Genomic DNA, 20,030 nt, shown 5'->3' on the forward strand with positions numbered 1-20,030 from the left:
CATATTTTTATGCCTCTAGAATCGTTCCAAACCGAAGGATCTGAAGCTAGTTCTACCAATGGAATTCACTGTAATACTAAATTTCATTAGCAAAACTTGTGCGCATGGAGTGAATATTATAAAAACAGAGTGAGAATTTCAAGATTTCCTAATTCATATTTGATGATGTGATCCTGTGCAACACTAGTTTTACCAATTGAAAACGCTATAAATTTTCAATACTTACTTAGGTTTGACGTCCAGCACAATTCCATAGATTGTTTAATTACTAAGGCAACCGAAAGGTATACTCCATTCACATTTATTTTAGCAGTCGGTTTGCTATGAAATAATTTTCTCAAGTTTTTGTAACTAGAACAGAGTAAGGTTGCCACTCATGAAATGTCGTTAATGGCATAACGCCGTTGCCACAACTAATATCAATTTTTATTACAAAAATGCCGAAAGTGATTGAAAAAAAGAGACAGGATTTCAGGAAGTGCTATTTAGTATTCGGGTTCGCTCATTCAAATAGTTATACCCTGATATTCTAAAATCCACAATACGTCAGACGGTACACAGAGAAAATCATTTCTTTGTAACAACAAAAAATTACTTGAACTGAATAAATTAGAGCTTTCAATAGACCGAAACAAACATGTTTGTTATATGAAGAATGCGATTTCTTTGACTTTATCAAAGAAATATTTTATTAATTCAATCGAAGTACGATTACACTTTAGGATCTACTGTTTTCAAAGTAAAAAAATGTTTTTTTGGTTTGAATTTCGAGGAAATCGAATCAAGACTCTATACAGTTCAATTCAAATAAAAAATAGTTTAATAAAAGTATTTTGATTTCGTTTTACTGATCATGATGTGTTAATTCAAATAAAATATTTTTCAACTCAAAAATAGTAATTTTTACTGTAATGAAATGAGGTCTCAATCAGAGTTTATGATTATTCGAATGAAAGAAAGTGAACTCGTTCCAAAGCACTTCGAATTTTAGTATAAAATTATACTTACTTGAATTGAAGGCATATTGATTTACCTTGAAGAACTTATATAATTTGATTGAAATAAATAATTTTTGGAAAATTTTTTTGAAATCATTTAAACTTTTAGCAAAAATGTTTTGTTTATCCTGTTGGAAAAATGATTGACTTTCAAATAAAAATCTATTTGTAACAAATATAAATTTATTCCTAATAGAAACGAATTTTTTTGAGGCAAATAGAATATTTTTGGACCTCAACAATTCTCCTGAAAAAAAATGGGCTGAAAGTAAAATAATATACTTCGCATCAAGAAATTCATTTATTCAGTGTAAGCACAAATATTCAACAGAACAATTAAACTCTTTATGAATATCATATTCATACAATGATCTATAGTTGAATTGAAAAAAACATTCTGAAATAAAAATGATCGTTAACCAAAAATCACAGATAGAATTAATAATCTTACCTGTACGATCTGTAAATTTTTCGAACCTCTCAAAAACTTGAGATGATCGCCAACGTTCACAACTAAGTCCTTTATCAATTCTGGTGTCAGGTCAGACAATAAATCCAACGAGTCGATATTTTGTTCTATAAAACAAAGTTGAACAATTATTAGGTAGTCATGAATAAATTTTCATTAATTGATTCTATTATTTTGCAAAACTATATCTGATGTAATTTGATGAATACTGTACCTATGCAACGAAGTTTTTCATTCTACCAGGAGCTTTTATAATACGGAATGAAAAAATATCCTATAAATGAGTTACGCTATAACAGGGATAATTCTAATCCATCATATTAAAACTCACCTCTGAAATGATCAGTTAGATGACCAATTCCACAGCTCTGTAGAAACTCACTCAAATCCATCACTGTGACTACAAGAATTCCACATTCACGGTTCACGCAGGCTCACGCTACTTCAAGCGGGAAAGTAATGCGATGGCGTCGACGCTTTGGCTCATGGCATGGCTGACAGGCTGAGCAAAGAACAAGAATATGGCTGACGTTGAACACACGCGTGCGCGTTCAGCATAGCAGAGCAGTGTTGTCAGACAAGTTGAGTGAAATGGAATAGAATACCTTTATTTATAATAAATGGCATCTAGAAAAGGGCGATATTCGGTAATACTTTGAACTAAATAAAATTCTAAGAGATAATAACCATAAGCAATTAATTTTCTACTATAGTAGAAAATTTTCTACTATAGTAGAAAATTAATTGCTTATGGTTATTATCTCTTAGAATTTTATTTAGTTCAAAGTATTACTTCCTTCAACTTTACCTGAGCCTGTGATTATTTCTTCTCTTTTGAAGGTGGATAAGTCCCCCTTATTGTAAAGGGGGACATATTATGGGATGAATTGAAAAATAAAATTTTCGTGGCATACGCAGTTAGTTCATTATCATAATTGACAGGAAATAAGATCACCTGCTTCTACAGTATTGATACTAAAATTGATTATTATATCGATAGTTTTTGGTCACATTTTTAGTCCTCTACCGAAAGAATAATATAGAAATAATTAGAAATATAATTCTAATTATTATTCAACAATGATCATATATGATTATTGGAAGTTCAAAAGACTAGTAACTTTAACAAGTCAATATTTGACTAGACAAGACTGAGATTCGTTGTTAAAAAAAAAAAATTTGTTCATCATCGAGATTTAAAATAAATCACCAATGAAAAAACTCACGGGAACAAATTGAAATATACCTACTTCATAGGCAACGTAATAAAATGAATAATCAGAAAAGTATATAAATACTATTACCATTGAAGAAGAATGGCAATGCTGCAGAAGTATCTAGTAATTTGGGTTCGTTACTGCGACGTTCTGCAAACCAGAACATTATGCCTAATTACATAGGTAATAGAAATTTTATTATAAATCACGTACCTACTGTTGTTGGTGTCACTTGATCACATGGTCGTTATATCAAGTTTTGAGTAAAAAAGAGAAAAATATTGAATAAAACAGTATATGAATGCGGTACCCATATGTCTAATATTTCTTTGATTCAATAACTTACTCAACTGGGCGAAATGAAATGAGGTATTAAACCAAAGAATAAATAAACTCTGTTTGATCATTTAAGCGTACCACTTACAAAGCAATAATTTATTTGGAAACGACATGCAATAGTTTGAAGACGACTGTTGATTCTTTTCTTCCAAAGAAATGAATATTGCAATCAAGATCTTTGGTAGTTCAAAATTTCAAAACATACTCGAATTGAAACAACGATTTATATCTTCCAATCTACAAAAATTTTCAAAACTGTTTCAAAGAAAACAGAGTCTTACTTCAAAGAACGTTATTTTATCAATCCAACAGAAGTTATTTTCATTGAAATTAATTTTTCTTACATGAAGAAAATGAAAACCAAAGAAACTAAAAATCTGGATTCAACAAAATAGTTTTCTCTGTGTAGCGAACATATTCAATGTAAGGGAATTTATATAATGTTTCATCTGAATCTAAACGACTTATATTTCAGCTGAATATTTCCACAATCAGAAAGATTGTGAATGAAGAGGATGACAAAAAATGTACTTCTATTGGGAGACCCAAAAAAGTGGTGGCATTTGAGAATTTTATGTTTGGGTGAATTAATGCGAAAAGTTTACAACAGGATTTTCGATGAATGTCCTCGTAGAATAAGTTCGCGAAAATTGATTTTTCTATTTTTCATTTGACTTTTCCTATACATTGTAATTGTCTTAAAGTACCAATAAATACCTAATTATTATTATTATATCAATGTAATAAGATGAACAGCCACAAATACCTACGCGCCAGTTGTCCTGTTGATTGTTTATTGATGTGAAATTTTTGTTGATGTGAAGTTCATCTTGACTTGAAACTTCCTTTAATTCCTTTTAATTATATTGATGCAAGATGATTTTTTTGAAGAATTTAACATTCTTGTAATTATCTGTTTATTCCTTCAGGAGATACCCATTCCCAACCATTGCATCATATGCATTTCATCTTCGGGTTAATATTTTTGAAATCTACAACTGATGTAACGTGTTCAAACTTTAGCCAAAGAAGATAACCAACATTAACTCTCCTCAAGCTAGTGCATATTATGATATTATACTGATCTCTTGTATTTTCCATGCGAATAACTGGATTTGGTATGCCTTCAATCAGTTTGTATGAACTTCAATTATATTCGTCACATATTTTCCGAAGATATTCGACATTGTGATGAAATACGTAATATCAGAAACTTTTACGTAGAACGGGCAACATAGCGTTGATTTAAAACCCAAAAATGTTTTGACAAGCTTCATAACCCCACATTTTCGTACTATACAGAGTGAAATGTGTCAAATTTCCATAGCCAACCGAGTGCTAAAATAAAAGTGAATAGAGTATACAAATAGAATTTTGAAAAATGCGTTGCCATAGTGTTTTGTCGGGTATCTACAAGATATGCAATAATTCTAGATTTTCGAAAGTGAATTTTCAATTGAAAACAAATCCATATAGATCTGTGAATCATGCTTGGTTCCACGATCAAGCTTTATGAACATGACATGAGCCTAAGAAATAGGTACACCAAAAATTATTAGCTCAGCTATTATTGGGTGTTTTTTTTTCAAGTCACTTAGGTAAAGTGAAGGATAAGTTATAAGGCGAACAAACGATACAGCACCTCATATGAATAATGAGGTGATAATTGAAACGGAAAAGATTACAAAACAAATAATCCAGATTATCTGCCATTATCTTTCTGAACGAGCAAAAATTTCACTAATCGAAATGCACTATTAACAAGGATCGAGTAGGTATTTATAATCGATTCAGAATCTCGAGGAATTTACTCGATAGACCGATAAGCTTATAATACGACCTTTCAGTAATACTTAAGTAGCAGGAATTAGTACAATATTTCCTGATAGGACAGGAATTTGTAGACATCTATTTCATTTACTAGTAAGTGCAGAGAATTAATATAACATACAGGGTGTTCCGACGAAAACTTAACACCTCGATTTTCTGTCTTTAAAATGAAAATGTGGAAAATCGCTCGAAACCGTCAATTTCTGATTCGAGGGGGAAAAACTTTTCAGCTTTTTTCATCCCCGTTCAATCCCCTAATGGGGGTGAGCACAACCCCTTTTTTTGAAGGGATAAGGGGTGTTGTGATAATAATTAGGGTGTACCATCTGACCCTAAAATTTTGCTTCGAAATACCTAATAGCGAAAATAGTGAAAAAGGCCATGTGGAATTCATCTCAGGAATATTGTTCATATCAGACACATTTCAAAAGTATTAATTAGTTATGTTATTGATTTTTTGTCCAAAAAAATCGAGGGACCATGTTTTTGATTTACCTTAGTCCGTCGTGAAATTTTAAGAACGTTACAAGTGTGTCGAAGCGATTGTAAATTTGTAGCATAATTGAAATGGAGTATTCCGCAGAAGAAAGGGTGGAAATAATAAAATAATTTTTTAGAAATAACGACTCTGCGCGAACAACAGCGGCTTTATTCAACGAACGACATCCTGGAAAAAATGTATCCGCTGCTTACGTTGTGCAACTGGTTGCAAAATTCGAAGCTACTATTTCAGTCGGAAAAAAAGAGGGCGCACGAAAGAGACGAAGCGAGGGACGTTGCTGTCTTAGGTCATGTAGCAATGGATCCGACCTTTAGTACTAGGAAAATGTATCTGGTGTTTCATGAACAACAATCATAAGAATCCTCAAACAACATAAATCCTTATAAGATACGATTGGTTCAGGAACTGAATGAGGATGATCCCGATCGTCGACTCCAGTTCTGAGTAGCGGTCAGTGAAATGATTGACAGTAATCAAGACTACATGTTCGATAACTGTTTTTCGGACGAGTTTTTCACGGCATTGTAAACCGTCATAACTGTCGGTATTGGTCAGATGAAAATTCAAGATCATCCAATCCAAGAAAGAGGTTAAGTAGAATAGCTATAGGCTAAACTTCGCCTCATTATTGTATTCATAGAGTACAAAATAAAAGCCCTTTATTATTATTATTATTTCGTGAAGTGCTTACTGTAATGTATTTAATTTTAAGTTTATGCGCAGAATCGCATCATTTGTTACTGTACATATGAATTTTAATAAAACACTTCTTTCCGAGCTGTTGTCGTAACTGGATATAGTTCCTCAATATTCCAATACGAAATATAATATAAAATTATAGAAGTGAAGTTAAATACACCACACTTACTCAGCTTCCCCAAAAATTAAATGTTAGGTCGGGTATTGATTGAAATCACATAATCGCCCTTTTTTATACCCAATAATTTCACTGGCCAAACTTATTTATATCTATTGGGAAACGCTATTTATTCTGCCCTCGTGAAACTATTGGAAAATGCAAAAGACCATCAAACGATCATTTTCCAACAAGATGGCGCACCACCTCATTTCGCTCAACTGGTGCGTCAGTTTTTAAGCCAGTTTGTAACATCCGAAAATTCTCTGGAGAATTATCTACATGCTAATTTTGGCGATAAAACGGCGGAAATAATTTTGTATGCAACTGAACATTGAATTCTACCAAAAGCACGTATATAACTTCAGAGAATTCACGGTGCATGAATGCACGAGTGAATTCTCTAGAGAATTTTCGGCTGTTGCAAACGGGCTTTTGATGGAAATTTTCCTCACGCCTGGCTTGGAAAAGTGGCCACCCTGATCTGGCTCCACTAGACTTTTTTCTAAGGGGTTATCTGAAATCCAAGATTTACGCCACGCAGCCTGAGACACCGGATGATTTGCGAACTCGGATAATTAATGAATGCCGGCAAATTACACTAAAAATCTTGCTTAGTGTACGTAAACGTTTTCAGCAAAACTTATATTACTGCATAGATGTAAATGGTGCCCATTCAATACACAAATCCCAAAAGTAAGTATTCTTCCATTATTTTACCTGTCATTTCGTTATCGATGGAAATTAAGAAGGGAAATTACGCGCTAGTACGCGAATAGATCTTCAAAATGAAGTACCACAACCCCTTTATATCTATTCAAAATACAAGGGTTGTCCTCAACCCCGTTGGGGGGTTGCTGTTACGGGATGCAAAGAGCGGAAAAGTTATTCCCCCTTGAATCGAAAATTGGCGGGTCCGAGCGTTTTTCCACTTTTTTTTTTTAAAGCCGGAAAATCGACTTTTCGTTAGACCGTATTGTATAATATAGAAATCTGTACAGCTGGTTCCTTTTCCATATTCATAATTAGCGTCCAAGGTATAATATTCATACCTTAAAATTCAAGGTAATTCACATAAATATGGCATATATTTGCAAGAGGTAGTAAAGGGCATCCTTAAAATTTCTTTCGCAAGAAACTTTTTTCCTTATTCATATTACAATATTAAAAAATGAATTTTTAATAGCCACATTTTTTGAACAAATGGGTTCTTTTGTAATTTCTTGCCAAAAATAATGGTTTTTGAGAAAATGGAATGATTGTAGTGACATCAAAATATGCACTTTCACTGCACTAGTTTTACCAATACAAAACGCGATTATAAATTTACATCAAATGTACAAGCAAGGTCGTGCAACATCACACCATGAGGTGTGAAGACTTGTTGAAATTATTGTGATGTGTGATACAGAAAATATAATTTTGTGCGTGGAAAGTCTTCCTAGTATTTGGCACACTTCCTTGGAGAAGTACCCCATAGAGTAGAGAGAACTATTCTCTTTCCTGATTCTGTTTAAATCGATAGAATAAATCTAGTGTGCTTTTTTTCAATAACTAATAGTAGTTCTATAAGTAGCAATTTAGTCTTCCAAGACTTAATCGCTCAAAGATCCGCTATAAGCAGAACACGAGAATACTGGTCTGGAGGAGTTTTTCAGATCAGATCAGATTTAGAATTAATAATTTAATTGATGATCTTGGTTAGATATGAAGCTCCGGTGCTGATGATATTGCATTGAGTGCTTTCGTTTGTCTTCAATCCAATCTTTGATTCATTCATTCATTGCTGTATACCGTTATTACCGGGAATAAACCTACAAAAAAAAAACGGTGCGAACAGACTTATAATTCCTTAGGGCTAATTGCGACTTTGTGCCCTCCTGTGACTGAAGAGACCCAATCGTGACCTACAGATCTTTCCACACTCCGGGCATGGATAGTCACCAACCAGCTCTGTGCGCCGCTGTATCCTTCTCGAGTCTCCATTATAACTGTATACCAAAGACGTCCACTGTGACCTGTCTAACGCTAGTTGTTCTCAGTTATGATTAGCATTAACTGATTTTAGGGATTGATGTACTGTATCCATAAACCGCTTATACTGGCCTCCTGGTTTCCGGGCTCCCTCTGTGAATTCGCCATACGGAGTTATTTTGGGGAGTCTTGTGTCTTGCATCCTCAGGATGTGGCTGCTCCATCTGTTGGTCCCTCGTTACTTGAGTCTCAATTGTTATACAACTCGCGCGCTGCAAGACTTCTGCATTTGAAACTTTGTGGAACCATCTGATGTGTGTGTGTGTGTACTATTCAGGGGGCATGCGAGGGCTCTCAAGATGGTGAGGGATGCCAACGCATCCCTTCTCCATAGAGGGGACCGCGCCTACAGGGTAATTGTCCCTGACAGAGACCTATGGTCTACATCAAACAGGCTTCTTGAGCCCGAAGGTCCCACTTGGTTCACCGATGGCTCTGTGATGCCCACAGGGACTGGAGTGGGAATTGTGGGACCTCGTTTCAATCTATCCATCTCCCTAGGGAAGGACTGTTCCATAGTGCAAGCGGAACTGTACTCCGGAAAACACATCTATATTTGTTGTGACAGTCAGGGAACCCTGAAATCCCTTTCTGTGGAAAGGGTTAACTCACACCTAGTTAAGGAATGCAGAGAGACTCTGCGGGAGCTAGGCTCTGATAACATTGTGAAAAGTTATCTGGTGCCCGGCTCACGCAGGACTTCCGGGGAACGAGAAGGCAGACAAACTTGCAAAGCAGGGAGCCCGCTCAGCTTTTGTAGGTCCGGGACGGGCGCTGTCGTACATCTATCAAGAACTTCTTTAATAGTTGGCTGGACAGGAAATTTTCCTCTGGATGGAGCATGAGTGGTGGTCTCAGACAGTCGAGGCTTCTCATTGAGAGACCATCCTCTGTGCCTGAGGTCAAAAAACTCTTAGCTCTTGAGAGGAAACAACTGAGTCTAGTGACTGGAGCAATGACTGGCCATTTGTTTAACAAACACTTAAATAGAATGAGACTGACTAGCTGTTCCCTGTGCCACTGGTGCAGGAGCACGGAGGAAACGGTTGAACACATTCTGTTCTTCTGTATCAACCTTGAGGACTTAAGGATGACACATCTAGGAAACAGAACACCCACAACTCCTATGGTGAGAGGGACACCTCTCTGTCGACTTGTGGCATTTTTGTCAGCATGCCACAGAGTTTAAGTCTCTCCAACTACAAGCGGACGAACAATGGGTCACGAGGCCTCAGTTCAGCCCGGTGGGGCACCGCACGTAGAAGAAGAAGAAGAAGAAGACCATCTGATGTGCATTATTTGTCTTAGATGACGTTGTTGCGTTTGTTCAAACTGTTTAATGTGTCGCCTGTAAGGAGTCCAGCTTTGGCTTCCGTAAAGAAGCGTTGGCAGGACCACTGATTTGTAAACAGCTGTCTTGGTCTTGAGATTCAGAGATTCGGATTGAGATCATGATTTTGAAACATTCTGTCTTTTAGCTTCCAGAATACCCGTGATGGTGAATTGATGGTGTATTTCCGTGTCCAGGTTAGCCCTAGTATTTATGAAACTTCCCAAGTATTTCAACGGCTCGACTTGTTCTAGAGTTTCATTCTCTAGGCTGATATCTATTTAATGTGTCGCCTGTAAGGAGTCCAGCTTTGGCTTCCGTAAAGAAGCGTTGGCAGGACCACTGATTTGTAAACAGCTGTCTTGGTCTTGAGATTCAGAGATTCGGATTGAGATCATGATTTTGAAACATTCTGTCTTTTAGCTTCCAGAATACCCGTGATGGTGAATTGATGGTGTATTTCCGTGTCCAGGTTAGCCCTAGTATTTATGAAACTTCCCAAGTATTTCAACGGCTCGACCTGTTCTAGAGTTTCATTCTCTAGGCTGATATCTATTTAAAGGCTTTCTGGAGGACTTACCAGGATTTTGGTATTGAGTCTAAGGCCTAAAGCTTCGTATATATGTTTATAGGTGTCTAACATTATCTGTAGATCCTCTGGGCTGCTGTCGATAAGTGCGCAGTCGTCTGCTTATTGAAGTTCCGTGATGAACTTTGTACGGGTTTTTGCTCTGAGGAGCTTCAGGTTAAATAGGCCTCCATCAAATCTGAATCCTATTCCAACACCTCTTAAAGGCATACTTATGTCAGCAATTATCGAGGCAGCTATTGGGAAAATATTGAACAGTAAAGGCGATAACACGCAGCCTTGTTTTAATTGTTTTATTTCAGAGTTGTTTAAGAAATGGGCGGTTCTAGAGCCATTATATTGTATTCTAGCGGTGTTGTTGCTATGAATCGAATTTTCGATATACCAGATTTCGCAGGCGAAAATGGGAATATAGTGGTTCTGTTTATCGAACCGAGACTCGGTTTTTCTTTAATCTTTAATTTCGAGAGTAATTTCATTTTTTCAACGAAAAACAGCAAGAGCAATGGAAATTATAATAGTTTATGACATGAACAACGAGCGTCTGCATGAGTTGAATCTGATTGTAGGGATGGTAAAAATGTTAGATCAAATTTTCAGAAATGACTGAATTTCATGAAGAATTTCAACATCTGCAGGGGGTCAGATCCTCTACCAGACTAATTTAGAACGAGCTGGAAGTAATAAATCAGTGTTCAAATTGAATACTTAGCGAACATATTAATTTTGCTATACGGTTTTCTATTGTTCCAGAACAATGATAGGAAGAATTGATATACAAGATCATTGACTGAATATCTCGCTGAATATAAAAATAAACGAAAAATGAAATGCAATTTCTTTGAAAATTAAATGTGTTCTACATTCAAATGTAAAAATTTATTCTCAAGGTTGAAGTACCATCTGCTTCATATTTTCACACAATTTTCAAAATGAGTAATGCAAATTGCTTCAATCAGACTCAAACAAATGTCAGAATTGTCAGGGTCAGAAAAGATATCTACTACCTATTTGATTGCTTCACAATTTTACAATAAATTGCGCTATCTTAGCAGTACTGAAAACCGTCCTTGTTGCAATGAAAGCCATTAGAAAAATTCATATTTTTTCAACTAACCCCCAGGGTAGAAAGAGATTATTATATTAATCAAACACTTCATATAATATGTATTTAATCTTTCAATCTTTCTTTATCTGAATAAAGTATGTAGTTTATCAAATACCCTGATTCGGTTTTGAAGACTTTCTGATAAACAATATAATCTTTATCAGATTATTCATCAAAGAATTATCATTGGAGATAGACCTTGATTAAAAAATTAAGGATTATATGAGTAAATTTTCCATTTAAAAATGGACAAAAATTTATGAGAATAAAAAATTTGGTAATACTATTGGGCAACTCATCCAAAGGACAATAATAAAGTAATTTTTATGTAATTAGTCTTTGGGTGGTAACTACTGATATGAGACACAGGTATTATTTTTGAAAAAAGTATGATATGCAAGAGGGTACTCCAACTGATCATACTGTGTGTTCCCTAAACCATATTTCATCAGATGATAGATGAGAAAAATTTCATACATCATACAGCTTCTGGTCGATTAAGCTTATTCAATTTTAATTTAATATTCCATTTGAATAGTACATTATGCCTGCTTACACCAACCACTTTAAGGCAGGTTTAATGTAAAGGCTTACTTATTTCCCCAATTTCAATTGCGGTTACCATATGAATCACTTAAATATGTATGACTTTTGTTAGTACTAGCAGGCAGTAAAAGTTAACGATCTATATGTCTTTGGTGTTAACTGAGTAACTGATATATCAGAATTGGAAGTTTGAAAGTGAGCCTTAGGCAGAAAATAACTGTTTTTAAGTTTTTGTCTAGAATATAATGTATAATAATATAATGTATTCTGTTCTGAATTGAACAGTCATATATAACCGAGTATATAACAGTTGTATTTTGTACACACATAAACTCTACACCAAAATGTTTCCAAGTTATTGAAAAAAAAAACTCGATAATCTCTCAATATAAAAAATACACTATTTTTAATTCTTTGAAGTGAAAAATTCATGACCATCGAGATTTTCAGAGTTGGAGACATCAAAATATATTGTTTTCATTCCTACTCACTTCGTAATTTATATATTGCTTCCTCCATTCTGGGGTTATATGTGCACTGAGATGCTCTGCAAACTTCATCCTCTCTTCAAGATGATTTTTTACAAATAAATGTTCAAAGCACAATAATTGCCCAAATTGAAATACCACTATCAGCTGACAAACATTATTGAAAATTTGCAATAAATTATAATTGTTCCTCGGTTTACTTTTGTACAAGAGCAAATTTATTGTTATTTGTTTATAGTTATCTTTATGGATATTGAACCTCAAATACCTAAACTAGTTCAATATTTATTCATTAAACTTTTTACTTAAAATAGAACTGCAAATGAAATTAGGTATTATAAAAAAACCGTCGAAGAAACAGTTAAATAAATAAAACTTTCAGAATAAATCACGTGTACTTAATGAAAATGAACTAGAATTTTCCTTTGTAGCAGTTTTTCCATGTATCTCCTGTATGTAGTTCATATCAAAGCAATCATATGTTCTATATTTCAGAACTACGCAATTCTCAAACTATCAATAGGTATCGTAGATATAATAAATAACTATCATCAGTAGATCAAATCTGCCAAATATGAACGTCATCATTTTAAATTTTAACCTCACTTATTTGGTTTTTCGAATTTTCAAGGAAAACAAAAAAAATATTTCGGACGTGAGTATGTAAGAAGAACAAATTCGTTTGAGATTTTAAAGTCCATTGTGGTGATCATTATCCAATAAAAAATACCCTTGATGAACCGAAAGCATTGAAAATAAATTCTTTATAGGTCAATTGAAAATTATATGGAAATTAAACTAGTATATCTCTAGTATTGGTTAGATCGTAAAATACTTTATTGTACTGTCTTTAATTAAGATTAATAACATAAAAGATATCCTTCATTCAAAACATACATTTAAGTGAAATTTTGTTTCCTTAGTTCAATTCCTGATCTTAGGCAAGTTTGAATTAAAAAAAAACTAATTTCGAACTATATACCTTCTTCAAGTGCATGTAAAATCTCAATAAGTTATACTATGTACAAACTTTTAATTTTATGAAACATTTATATGAGTAAAAGAAAGTTTTCTTACCCTGCAGTATTTCAAACAAAAAAGAAATGAATAAGGCAAAGATAGTAACATGCCAGGCACCAGTTAATATTGCTGTAATCAAATATTGTAAGTTCCCAAAAACTTAAATATCCAAAAGCTTTGACGTAATTATACGTATTTTTAGGGGGTAAAAGGAATGATGAACTTATACTGCCAATAAATGATTCAATAAGTGCTTCATTATGTTTGGATCATGTAAGTAGAGGAAGTTTTTTATTAGGAGTCTTGTGAAGTAGGAAACAATTCAATGCAAAACTAATTTAATTCTGAATCGGCAATGGATCAGACTTACCTACTTGGTTTTCCATGCTAGGCCTTTTGAATCAAATAAATACTAAAAGAACATGCCATTGAAAATTTGCTTTCTATTAAGTAATCTTGATAGGAGTTAATTTATTCAATTAAGTGTATCAAAAGTAGATTTTTTGGTACATCAACTACTGCAAGTTGAATTTAAACTAAGCAAAAAATTATTTCTTTTACGAGTTTTTTTTTCTGCATGTCCTCTGGCCCCTATATAATAGTGCTCATTTTTTAGCTTATAATAATAATGCTTTTGAAAATGTATGCACTTTGAAGTGAATACTTCATATAACATTATGTTTTTCACAAATGGGTACTATCTTTTTCATTTATAAAATACTTTTGTAATTTGCTGCCCCTAGGCCATGGTCTATATTGGCCTAGTGGCTGATATGTCACTGTTCTGAATATTACCATGAATATTTTTTCTCTTTACAAAAATTATGATAGATTTTCAGAATATAGGGAGTTTAATTGTAATAATGTTCATAACATTTATAGATGTGTGCTAAAACAACAATAATTGCTTCACCTGATTTTAAAGAAACTAAATTCTGGTTGAATGGAGAATTGCAACCAACAGATAATAGGAGATTGCAAAATTGTTTGAAAGAAAGTAAATATGGAACATCCATAAATTTTTCCAGAGATAATACATTTTGAAAATTATTTTTAGTGAAGAAAAGAGCTAATTCTAATTTGGAATGCTTGAAATGGCATCTAAACATTTGCTCTGAAAACAATTTTCCAACAGCTGCAGGTTTAGCATCTTCTGCTGCTGGTTACGCCTGTCTAGTGTATGCATTATCTCAAATTTACGAAATAAAAACAAATATTTCATCTATAGCCAGGATTGGTTCTGGAAGTGCCTGTAGAAGTGTATTTGGAGGTTGGGTATGATCTACAATTTCATTCCATAGATAAACATATATACATACGGAGTAATTAATTAGGAAGAGTTTTATGTCTGTAGTTTATTTAAATGATGAAGTTGGCGGTCAATTATTTAACTCCGAGAACTTGGATGTAGACAATCATTGAAATCAAATGTTCCTTTACTATTTATAGAATATCTCATCAAATCCACTGTAAATAGATGTCGCTTCTAACTCTACTTTCACTGAATTGAGTGACTAATGGTTCTCTTTGTCCGTCTGGTAGCTCAGTGGTAGAGCACTTGAACGGCAATTAGAGGTCGTTGGTTCGAGTCCCGCCTGGAGAGGTACTTTTTTCAGGATTCAATAATTGTCTGTTCTCCGCTAATTCGTCATCATAATAATTAATGTTCAATACAATTAATACTGTGATAAATTTTATCACTTTGAAAAGGAAAAATTATTTCTTCACCTTATTTTATAGATGTATATTCTCAGCCAATGGCAAAGTTTTTCAACTAGAGATTGAATTGAATACTTGACAGTTTTTGCAAATTGACAAAAAACAATTAATATTTTTATATATGTACATCATTTTAATTCTGAAAAATGACCGAATTTCTTATATCGATATGACTTGGATGGCAGTAATCTAAACATTAATTTTGTCAATATTTTTTTACTGAAGGTTAGATGGTACAAAGGAGAAACATATGAAGGGTCTGATTCGGTGGCAGAACAGGTGGCCCCTGAAACTCATTGGCCTGAAATGAGAGTGTTAATCCTTGTGGTTGATGATCAGAAGAAAACTTATAGTTCCACTTCAGGGATGAAGACAAGTGTTGAAACCTCTGAATTTCTTCAGTACAGGGCAGCAAAAATTGTCCCCCAGAGAATAGAAGACATGGTTGACGCTATTAAAAACAAAAATTTTCAAAAGTTTGCGCAATTGACAATGCAAGATTCCAACCAATTTCACAGTGTCTGCTTGGACACATATCCACCATGTTTCTACTTGAACGATACTTCTAGGACTATTATAGAGTTAGTTCATCATTATAACCAATTCAAGGGAGAAATTAAGGTGAGAGGGAAGAAACAACCGATTTTGGTAATTAATTAAAAGAATAAGTTCAAAAAGAGTTTTTCATGTTCGATAAATTTTGAATTCGCGGCTTCTTACTCTTCTAATCCTGAATTCTGCGACAAGTGGTTCTCTTTGAATGGATGGAACCTTTCTGGAAGGTCAGTGGTAGAGCACATCCAAAATCCTCACTAACAATTTAGTTCACCTCGGTATTTTTTTCATGAAGATTCACAATAATACATAAAAAGTCCAAGCACACCTGTTCAGTAAACTTAATAAATATTTTTTATTGAGTTCACTGCAGCTGCTCCAATCTCATCAATGCCTGCCCCTCACCTATCATGCACCCCATAGTAGTTCCAAACTCTCCTATTCTATGGGCTAGACCATAGATCAACCTAATAATAATGTATCTAACCTACCACCCTTTTGTACAATATACAGATTTTTCCAAGTTGCTACAATAATATATACTATATAAAATGGATTGAAATACCCAGAGTGTAACCACAATTCCATGTTACTTTGTTATAATTTTATTATAGGTGGCTTATACATTTGATGCCGGTCCGAATGCTTGTCTGTATTTATTGGAGGAGAACGTTTCCGAGGTTGTAGAAATGATTAATTATGTATTTCCTCCAAAACCCACAATCATGTCTAATTATTTCAAAGGTATTGATATTTCCATCACAACACCTGACGAAGTAAGTCTTACATCAATGCTGGAATACCTAACTGTCTTTCCTCTTCTTCACAGAAATTAATTTCATCTGTAAGTAATTTCCAACAAACAGAGGGAAAGCTGAAGTATATAATTTATACAAAGGTTGGTCGAGGTCCTAGAGTTCTAGAAAAATCTGAGGAACATCTCTTGACTGAATCAGGAATGCCAAAGCATTAAAGTCAAAAGTACAACTCTTTGCACTGGTTGAGGCTTTTTCAACATGTTGATATTTATTTTTCATCAACAAAAATCTATTTTTTGGTGAAGTGTATTATTTATTGAACGAAATATTTTTATCTTTTATTGGTGAACTGAAATGATTTATAATAAACTTTTACTACTTAATATTAATTATTTATATCAACTTCCATATCCTCAGTTGCTTGGTTCAACATTTTCTGCAATAGAAGAAATATTATCATTTACTAATGAAATCATTTGAACATAAATCAAACATTGAAACTGCAGTAACAAAATACTACATACAAGTGAATATGAATTTCAGACTCGGTGAACTCTAGATTGAATATACCAAGATTCACATCGAATGTGAAATTTGTACTCCTCTTGCACATTTTCTGGTATCCTTGGCTTTGATTGTTAATATTAAAATAAATAAATTTTTTTATTGTCAGAAATATAATCAATTTTCTTCAGTTATGAATATTTGGTATAAACAGAGAAAAGAGAGAAAAAGTTTATTTTAATGGCCATCGACCTGAGGTCCTTCAGCCCTGGTATAAACATAACCTAGAATATCAGTTTTATTACATCGGAGTATTAAAATGCAATTGAATCAGAAGAATAGTTAATTTTGAAAACCTGTTATTCAAGTATGAAGACCACATCAAACAACTTTAAATTTCACCAATTTGTGACACAAACCTGGATAGAAAAAGAATAATTATTTATATGAGTATACTCAATTTGTGGTGAGATTATACGATATTTTGACATAACAAGACCTTTTCTATTTATATAACAGTTGTAAAGAATGTTACATAAACTCATGATAAGGATCGTACAGGATATGCAATATGAATTCATCTTCAATATTCTATTGCACTTCCAAAATGTAATTAGATGCTTTTGATACACAAAAAATTAGTCGAACAATAAACCTCATTAGTTAGTAGGAATACAAAATAACTCGTCACTTCAACATTTTTTAGTGAAAATTCAGACACACTTTGAGAAAAATCACTCTCAGACTTACAAGTCGTAACTTCATGGACTTTATTCTCTAGCATCTGAGAAAATAAATCAATGATTTTTGGAGTAACAGCCGAATATATTATCAATGGGATGAACTTTACTTCTACTTACTTATTGGCTTTCCATCAGCCCATTTAGTTATTTTCACCGTGGAAGAATCCCTTTTAGCTGCATCTGCTCGCAAGTCGGCTTTTAGGGATTGCCTCAAAATCCTAGCAGCAATATTCGAGTAGTTGATGTAGCTGCAGTGAAGACAAATACTGTAGTTTCAATAAGGTATCAAATGAATTGCACTTACTTGAGACCAGCAGCTCTCCACGCAACCATTTTAGCAAAGATGAATTTTCAAATAAGAAAAAATATACACTATTACGTAAATTAGTAGCCTGAGATGAGAGACACAGAACAATAAATAAATATGTATGATGTGAAAATTGCTGACAGTCACAGACCACAGACCACTAAGCGACAGTGGCGTACACTAGCCTACAAGCCTACCTAGCCCTGTTTTCTCCGAACACCAAAAAATGTGTATTCAAAATCCATATTCCTTAAAGAATTTTCTTCAGCTGCATGCAGACCCCTATTTGTTTTTTTTCTAATGATACTGATTATTTTGTCAGCTGATCTGATGCGCCTAGTTTGTTCCTATCAAACCTGCCTCAATTTTTTTTTTTAATGAACCTATCTGACACAAACAAAAAGGGGACGCTATTTGCGATATAGGATCAGGTAGTGCCAACCCAACAGGCAGTTCCATGAAACACATCCTGAAACAACAGATAGGCTCGACAAAATGGAAACTGTGTAACGACGCGGTGAAGCGGAAGAATCGGTGCAGAACTGCAGAACCTTTCATCTGGTTGCTGAGTCATAGCAGGCACCAAAAACCTAAATCGTCATGACAGCATGGGAAAGGTGGTACCTACACTATTTTTGATATGCTGAGGTATGGAGGGTACTCCATAGTCCATAGTCTGAGGGATGGTCTGCTGAATTTTCCGCCATATCACCATTAATTATGTCCCTTAAGCAGTAACAAATGACACATTTATTATTTATTTGACTTGACAAAGTGTTGGCCATAACCATGGAGGTTTTTACCTCCATGGCCATAACAGACCTGACAAGGTGATGTGGAACTTACAAGAAAAACCTGCTGGAATTTTCAACTTTGCGGTGCCATAAGACAACAATCTATTCAAAAGTTAGATCGGTAAGTACCAGGCATAATAGACAGGGCAGCCAGGCAAATAAGAGACATGTGGCAGAGGAGTAGGTATGTTATTATAGTGTAACTAGTGCGGCCCTGGCGGCCGTTTCCTTCCAGAAGAATCGCGGCCGCTTCCTTCCAGAAGGATCGCGAATGGCACGGGAATGTTTCCGGCGCCTATATAAGCCCTGCGGAGGAGCAGGTAGCACCAACCAGTTGGTTACTCTTTGGTAGCACAGTACATTTCAATACAGTTACAGTTGTAGTTCACAGTGCAAGCGACGGACTAGTGGAAATAAATACGAGTGTAAATAAATAGTAGTGACATAGTGTAAGTGTAAATAATTAATTTTAATCAGTTGGACGTTTTAATCGAGCGAAGAAAGCGTTACATTGGTGTCAGGTGTGAGGTTCAACATCGCTCGAATTAAATAGGTACATATTTTCGGATATTTGGAGTTCATGCCACAGTGACCACAAGACTACAGAACGCGATGGCCGAGTCTTAAACGGTAATGTACTTTTTGAGTAAGATGAACGAAAGAATGGAAGAAAATTCTCGAAAATTGAATGAGAAAATGGACGAGAACTCTTGTAAGCTGAATGAACAAATGTAAGAAAATTATCGAAAATTGAATGAGAAAATGGACCAGATTAAGGAAAATTGTAATGATGTGATAAGTCAACTTACAGATAAATTGGATAGGAAACTGCGAACCATAAAAGAAAAATTTGATAAAGTAGACGAGAAGTTTGATATAGTGAACGGAAAATTTCAGGAAGTTTATGCAAGAGTTGATGAAAAGTTTGACAAAGTTTATGAAAGAGTTGATGAAAAGTTTGACAAAGTTTATGATGACGTTAATGGAAAATTTGAAGAAATGGCAGGAATAACACTGAACATCATTCCAAATTGATAGATTAATTGAAAAGAATGTCAAACAGAACAGATATTCTGGCTTCAACACCCTACAGCACAGCGAAAGCGGAAAATGACGGCGAAGGTAGTAGAATGAAGATCAAGCCTCCAACTTTTGATGGAAAAATACCCTGGTCGACATATCAAAAACAGTTTGAAGCTGCTGCCCTGACGAACAATTGAAACGACAACGAAAAAGCCACGGCAATAATAATAGCTCTACGAGGAGAGGCACTCATCACTCTGCAAACGATTCTGGAGAGTCAACAAGCCTGTTTACGAAGTTC

The 20,030-nt window shown here is 34.4% G+C and overlaps 3 protein-coding genes across 5 annotated transcripts in view; 1 reads left to right on the forward strand and 2 right to left on the reverse strand.

Moving 5' to 3' along the window:
* Nucleotides 1–12,762, reverse strand: part of LOC123311682 (xenotropic and polytropic retrovirus receptor 1-like) — a 30,534-nt gene extending 17,772 nt beyond the window's left edge. Inside the window, exon 1 of the mRNA XM_044895754.1 lies at nucleotides 12,310–12,762. Within this exon, the coding sequence (XP_044751689.1) occupies nucleotides 12,310–12,378 (69 nt within the window). The 5' untranslated portion in view covers nucleotides 12,379–12,762. The remainder of the gene's footprint in view (nucleotides 1–12,309) is intronic.
* Nucleotides 12,763–12,927: 165 nt separating this feature from the next.
* Nucleotides 12,928–16,741, forward strand: LOC123311699 (diphosphomevalonate decarboxylase). Its single transcript, XM_044895769.1, has 8 exons — nucleotides 12,928–12,969; nucleotides 13,391–13,470; nucleotides 13,529–13,599; nucleotides 14,209–14,323; nucleotides 14,384–14,601; nucleotides 15,271–15,666; nucleotides 16,215–16,376; nucleotides 16,430–16,741. The coding sequence occupies exons 2-8, from the start codon at nucleotides 13,410–13,412 to the stop codon at nucleotides 16,571–16,573; spliced, it is 1,167 nt and encodes a 388-aa protein (XP_044751704.1). The 5' UTR covers nucleotides 12,928–12,969; nucleotides 13,391–13,409; the 3' UTR covers nucleotides 16,574–16,741.
* On the reverse strand, nucleotides 16,684–18,047 carry LOC123311744 (protein stunted-like). Of its 3 annotated transcripts, XM_044895825.1 has the most exons (4): nucleotides 17,910–18,047; nucleotides 17,723–17,853; nucleotides 17,613–17,646; nucleotides 16,684–16,794 (listed from the first exon to the last, which is right to left on the reverse strand). In XM_044895825.1, the coding sequence occupies exons 1-3, from the start codon at nucleotides 17,936–17,938 to the stop codon at nucleotides 17,633–17,635; spliced, it is 174 nt and encodes a 57-aa protein (XP_044751760.1). In that variant the 5' UTR covers nucleotides 17,939–18,047; the 3' UTR covers nucleotides 16,684–16,794; nucleotides 17,613–17,632. The 3 variants fall into 3 exon arrangements, with proteins under 3 accessions (XP_044751760.1, XP_044751753.1, XP_044751770.1); XM_044895818.1 differs by lacking the exon at nucleotides 17,613–17,646; XM_044895835.1 differs by lacking the exons at nucleotides 16,684–16,794; nucleotides 17,613–17,646 and having other exon boundaries at nucleotides 17,715–17,853.
* Between the last annotated feature and the right edge of the window lie 1,983 nt (nucleotides 18,048–20,030).

Source organism: Coccinella septempunctata, chromosome 1 (assembly GCF_907165205.1).
Source record: "Coccinella septempunctata chromosome 1, icCocSept1.1, whole genome shotgun sequence".
NCBI classification, from domain to species: Eukaryota; Metazoa; Arthropoda; class Insecta; order Coleoptera; family Coccinellidae; genus Coccinella; species Coccinella septempunctata.